Source organism: Limanda limanda, chromosome 19, assembly GCF_963576545.1.
Source record: "Limanda limanda chromosome 19, fLimLim1.1, whole genome shotgun sequence".
Classification (NCBI taxonomy): domain Eukaryota; kingdom Metazoa; phylum Chordata; class Actinopteri; order Pleuronectiformes; family Pleuronectidae; genus Limanda; species Limanda limanda.
In genome coordinates, this window is record NC_083654.1 from 23,125,992 (window position 1) to 23,132,191 (window position 6,200).

At 42.7% G+C, this 6,200-nt stretch overlaps 2 protein-coding genes across 2 annotated transcripts; both read right to left on the minus strand.

The window, feature by feature from the left end:
* Window positions 1-2,144, minus strand: LOC133025661 (saxitoxin and tetrodotoxin-binding protein 1-like). The gene is made up of 6 exons (XM_061092386.1): window positions 1,987-2,144; window positions 1,440-1,585; window positions 1,159-1,247; window positions 607-732; window positions 374-493; window positions 1-254 (listed from the first exon to the last, which is right to left on the minus strand). Exons 1-6 carry the CDS (start codon window positions 2,104-2,106, stop codon window positions 208-210), a joined length of 648 nt encoding a protein of 215 aa, XP_060948369.1. The 5' UTR covers window positions 2,107-2,144; the 3' UTR covers window positions 1-207.
* Window positions 2,145-2,795: 651 nt separating this feature from the next.
* On the minus strand, window positions 2,796-4,748 carry LOC133025662 (uncharacterized). Its single transcript, XM_061092387.1, has 6 exons — window positions 4,586-4,748; window positions 4,028-4,167; window positions 3,842-3,906; window positions 3,166-3,327; window positions 2,981-3,085; window positions 2,796-2,912 (listed from the first exon to the last, which is right to left on the minus strand). Exons 1-6 carry the CDS (start codon window positions 4,703-4,705, stop codon window positions 2,872-2,874), a joined length of 633 nt encoding a protein of 210 aa, XP_060948370.1. The 5' UTR covers window positions 4,706-4,748; the 3' UTR covers window positions 2,796-2,871.
* Between the last annotated feature and the right edge of the window lie 1,452 nt (window positions 4,749-6,200).

A 6,200-nucleotide genomic window follows, 5' to 3' on the forward strand; every position in this document is an offset into this window, starting at 1 on the left:
TTTAGAAGGTTTGTATGAATTTCTGTGGTTTATTTGCACATGTTTTCATAATCAGAGCTACTAAACATCTGGATCTCACCACATTGGTGTCATGTTGTTCACATGTGTTTACATCATGTTGTGAAAAACACATTCATAGTTTGTGATTTGTTTCATTTGATTGATGATTCATGTCGACACCGGATGATTCCACAGTTCGTTGTTCACTCAGGATTCAACCTTCAGCTCTCCAGAGGATTTCTTATGACAGAAATCTGACAGGAAGAGAAGAAAGGATACTGAACAACCACAACATACACAACAACAATAATGATAACAACCATTATAACAATGATAACAATAGTAATAATAATAATATTATTAATAATCAGACCTTTGACTCCGTCGTAGAGGAACTCTTTGTCGCCACTGAATCCAAGACACTGGGCTCGTTTCTTGTGTTCAGCGTGAGAAGCTTTCAACTGATCAACATCTGAGTGATGACCCTCCCTCTCTTACACACACACACACACACACACACAAATTAAAAACACAACTTCAACCAAACACAAATGCATTCTTGATAACAACGCATGTGTTATTGTGTCTGTGTGTGTTTGTGTTTACTGTAGATCATCAGGAAGCGTCCATCTTTGTTTGTGTAGATCGCCACCAGGCAGTCGGAGCAGCTCTCGTACAGATCCAGGTCACCTGTGTCGTTGTAGGGTTGCACAACTCCATCCTTCTCCACCGCTAACACACACACACACACAAACACACGTGTTATCTTTTTGATTTATTTGATCTGTTGTGTTTTAGTACATGTTATATATATTAATATTAAACAATGATTTAATTATAGTAATTCACTTTTACTGTACATTATCTTATTTATAAATAACTGTATTTAACCTTGACATTATACTTGAACTTTACTGTGTTCTCTTTGATCCTGTAGTGTATAATACTACAGTTTACTGTACTTGTACTGTACTTGTACTTGGGTTGATATCTTTTTCAGATGTTTTTATCGTAACAATGCAGCAGTAACACCTACTTTACTTTACTCTACTTTACTGTTTTCTTCTCTTGTGTGTTTTTCTGTCAGCATCCCTCATCGACTACAAACTGTTCAACTCCTCACACTCAGATGTTTTGTGTGTCTGCGGCTACACTCACTGGCGCTGAGGCTCTGCAGCGTGTGGCGGTCGGAGACGCCAGCGGGGGACGACATCATGTTGAGGATGTAGTTGGTACATGAGTTGTCACTGAAAGTAACACAAAACACAACAAGTTTTTACTAATGATGGAACAAGATCATGTTCAAAATAAAATAATATGAACTCTCCTGGATCAGGATCCAGATTAGGATCAGGATCAGGATCAGGATCCGAATCCGGATCAGGATCCGAATCCGGATCAGGATCAGGATCCGGATCAGGATTTGAATCAACACTCACGAGTGGTAGTTCCTCTCGTTGAACTCAATGGTTTTGTTGTCAGCATGGAGTCGCAGCTCGACGTGGGAACTGGTGATGTTAGGATACATGTTCCAACCTTCAGGAATATCAGTGGTGGCCCAGACCAGGACCCAGTCTCCAAAGATCTGCAGAGACAGAGAGAGAGAGAGAGAGAGAGAGAGAGAGAGAGAGAGAGAGAGAGAGAGAGAGAGAGAGAGACTCAGTGAATCAGTGGAGGATCCTCTGCTGTGTTCACACATGATCCTCCAGAGAAGATCCAGAGACCTGAGGAGTTCAGGTCTGAAGCACCTTCACTCATTAGGTCTGAACCTGCAGCTTTACAATCATGTTAATGGAGACACATGTTGTAGCGCCACCTCTGGTCTGGATCATGAAACAGCTGCTATAGAGAAGTCAGGATCAACTGAAGAATCCAGAGCTCAGGACCATGACTCACCTGGTGCAGGTCACCAGGACCATGACTCACCTGGTGCAGGTCACCAGGACCATGACTCACCTGGTGCAGGTCACCAGGACCATGACTCACCTGGTGCAGGTCACCTGCCGGCAGCGGCTTCTTCAGACCGTCACATTCGTCCGGCAGCGCCGCTGCGTTGGAACCCAACGCCAGCAGCAGCACCAGCAGCAGCTTCTCAACACAAGTCATCGTGCTCAGAGACCAAAGTGTGAGAGGAGGGAGGCTGGTGAGGTTATAACGGCCCCTGGCCCTGGCAGGCCACGCCCCCACTGGCCCCAGTCGACCCCCACTGGCCCCAGTCGACCCCCACTGGCCCCAGTCGACCCCCGCTAGTCCACCAGTCTGTCCAAAGTGTGTGTGTGTGTGTACACACTGTTGTTGACTTGGATCCTGTGACCCTGTGTAGCTGTCTGCATCACATCTGGACTCTGATCAGATTTAACCTTTTTAAAATGTTCCCTCTGTGTCACAAATTTTCTGTTTAATGTCTAAAACCCGATTTCAACTTTTGTTTCATTTGGAACTTTTCTCGTGTCACGTGTTTTATTGATGTTTGTGTCTCTTCATCTGGTTTTAATGTGATTTTACTTTATTATTCATATGTTTAGTTATTATGATTATTATTAGTTACAAAAATGACATAATTTAGATTACATGAATCTAATTTAAAGCAAAATTTTATTAAAGTGACTAATTTGATTCAACAAATCGATTTAAAAACGAATTTATTAATTCAAAATATCTATTGATCAGCTCCTGTTCTTTAAAATAAAAGCAGCTGAATTGACGATGATACAGAAGGAAACTTTCACATGAAGTTTTGCAGTGACGAACATTTATTTTCAGTAAATAATGAAAATAAAACCACAGACAACAAGTTTGATGTTTGGAGGAATTTGTGTCTTTACTTCTTGTTGCTCAGTCTGAAATATTGACGACCGTTGAGTTTGGACTTCAGAACTTCAACTTGACGGATTCCTCCTCGGTGCAGAAACCTGCGGAGAGAAGAGTCATGTGAGCTGGTGATGTCAGAGCTGAAGGTGCCAGGCTGCAGGGGACGCACCGTTCTTCAGGTCGTGGTGGAAGTCTGGTTCTCTGGAGAAGCCCAGGCAGCTCGCCTGCTGCTTGAAACGCTCCAGGTCCGAATCCTTCACCGTCGTCTCCCGGCCTGGAAACAAACACACAACATGCATCAAGGGGTCAGATACTGACGGAGTCACTTCCTGTCTCTGACCTTCTGCTTCCTACCCATCAGATACACAGTGTGGGCCGTCGTCCCCTCAACTCCAGGGACAGTGATGTTCATGAAGCTCATCATCTGATCCATGTTCCCGATGGTGCTGTTCACGTCGAAGATCAGAGAGTCGTCGCTGCTCGACAACACGTGGAACACAGACGTGATGTTCATCACTGAGGACACACACACACACACACACAGATACACACACACACAGATACACACACACAGACACACTCACACACACACACACACACACACACACACACACACACACACACACACACACACACAGATACACAAAGTGGGACGCTGGTCAGGGATTCTTCTTCATCATCATCATCATCATCATCATCATCATCATCATCATCATCATCATCATCATCATCATCATCATCATCATCATCATCATCATCATCATCTTCATCCTCATCCTCATCATCTTCATCTTCATCTTCATCATCATCATCATCATCATCATCATCATCATCATCATCATCATCATCATCATCATCATCATCATCATCTTCATAATTTTTCATCATCATCTTCATCATCATCATCATCATCATCATCATCATCATCATCATCTTATGATAATATTTGCTGACTTTATAAATCATGTGAGAAGTTATTTTCTCCCTCTGCTGGTCAAACACACAACTGCAGTGTTGTGTTGAAACTTACTGGACACTGTTGCCGTGGCACCGTGGATCTTCACCTTCGCCACCGAGCTGATGCATTGTCCCCCTCTGTGAAGAGAGGAAACATCAAGATTCTGTAGTAACAGGCTGATCACATCCTGTCCCATGTTTAAAGGTGTGAAACACTTATGATAAAAGGCTGAAAGGATTGTGTTTCACGTGGACTCACATCTTGTTGAACTCAGAGAACTCGACTCCACCATCGCTGCTGTTGGTGATGTTCAGCCTCGAGCTTTCAGTGAGATTCAGGAAGTAGTTGAATAATTCACCTTCAGTGTAACAAGCCAGAACGTTCCAGCTGCCCAACATCTGCACACCAGCATGAAACCAGTCAGTCACACACACAAACACGCACGCACACACGCACGCACGCACGCACACACACACACACACACACACACACACACACATACACTGTGAAATTGTACAGAAAAAATAACCAAATAGTTGTGTCTGGTGTGTGTAGCACCTCAGGGCTAGATCCTCGGCTTCTATAAGTTTCCATGAGCTAATTTCACAGTTGAACATGTTTCTATGCTGATGACACACACTCACACACACACAACCACGCACACACACACACACACTCACACACACACTCACACATCCAGAGTAAAACTTGTCAACGTATCAGTCTCTGAAAAGTGTGCAACCTTCAACTTTTTCTAAATCAAAGCGTCTTTGTGTTTCTCGTTGTGGTTTCCAGGAGGAGCCGAGGTTGTGTTACCTTGGAGCCGATGTCCACAGACAGCGGTGAGACCAGCTGTGAACATTCCTCAGGTGTCGGCGCTGCGCTGCACACAAACAGACCCACAACCAGGAAGTGAGCGCTGAGCCACAGGTTCATGATGTCACGGCAGAGCGGAGGCGGAGCAGAGTCCCGGCGGCTCGGAGCCGCTCGGCCTTTATACACACGAGCTCTGCTTTGTGTTTACACTCTGAGTTTCTCCAACAGTTCCAAGAAGATTTCGTAACGACACTGGTGGGTTTGTGTGTCTGTCGTTTACTGATTTGTTGAATCGTCCTTGGTTAGAATGTTTAGTTTGTGACAAACCAGTTAAAACAAGCAGAGATACAGTTTGACCTTTGACCCGACGATCTGTTGGTTCAACTCGTCTCTGAAGCTGAAAACAAAAAAGACTCTTTTCAATCTGATGATTCAGGAGCTTTATTCGTTTTTTAAACTTCACGGGTGAAAAAAAAACAACTTCAACAAGTTCATATTATAGATAAAAACAAACTGCAACACTTTTACTTTATTGTGTTGATAAAACTTAAAATAACTTTATTTAAAATAAACTGTTTGTCACTTTTTTATTTTTTCTGTTCGTGCAGGACGCTTCAAGACAAAGAGACACAGACACAAAGACACAAAGACACACAGACACACAGACACATTTATAAGACAAACAGACAAATAGGCGCAAAGATTCTTTGTTGTAACATTAATAATTTTAATTCTTATTTTCAAATCCAAAGAATGAAAAGTCAGAGCAATGAGCAGCGGATTTCTGTCAGTAATTCTTTGTCCATACAATAAAGATCATTCAGTTCAGTTTGTGTATTAACTAAAAGAGATTGTGACGTCCTGACGTCAGTGAACATTCAAAACCCCACGAGACAAATTGTGATTTGTGAATATAAACTGTACAAATCTAATCTGAGGAAACCAAACTCCAGCGATGTGTTTATAAAGTCTGTGATTCCACTGATAAGAAAGATCACACTGTGACGACTATCTGCTCTGTGAACCACACAAACTGACAACCACACAAACTGACAACCACACAAACTGACAACCACACAAACTGACAACCACACAAACTGAAAACCACACAAACTGAAAACCACACAAACTGAAAACCACACAAACTGACAACCACACAAACTGACAACCACACAAACTGACAACCACACAAACTGACAACCACACAAACTGAAAACCACACAAACTGACAACCACACAAACTGAAAACCACACAAACTGACAACCACACAAACTGACAACCACACAAACTGACAACCACACAAACTGACAACCACACAAACTGACAACCACACAAACTGAAAACCACACAAACTGAAAACCACACAAACTGAAAACCACACAAACTGACAACCACACAAACTGAAAACCACACAAACTGACAACCACACAAACTGAAAACCACACAAACTGACAACCACACAAACTGACAACCACACAAACTGACAACCACACAAACTGACAACCACACAAACTGAAAACCACACAAACTGAAAACCACACAAACTGAAAACCACACAAACTGAAAACCACACAAACTGAAAACCACACAAACTGAAAACCACACAAACTGACA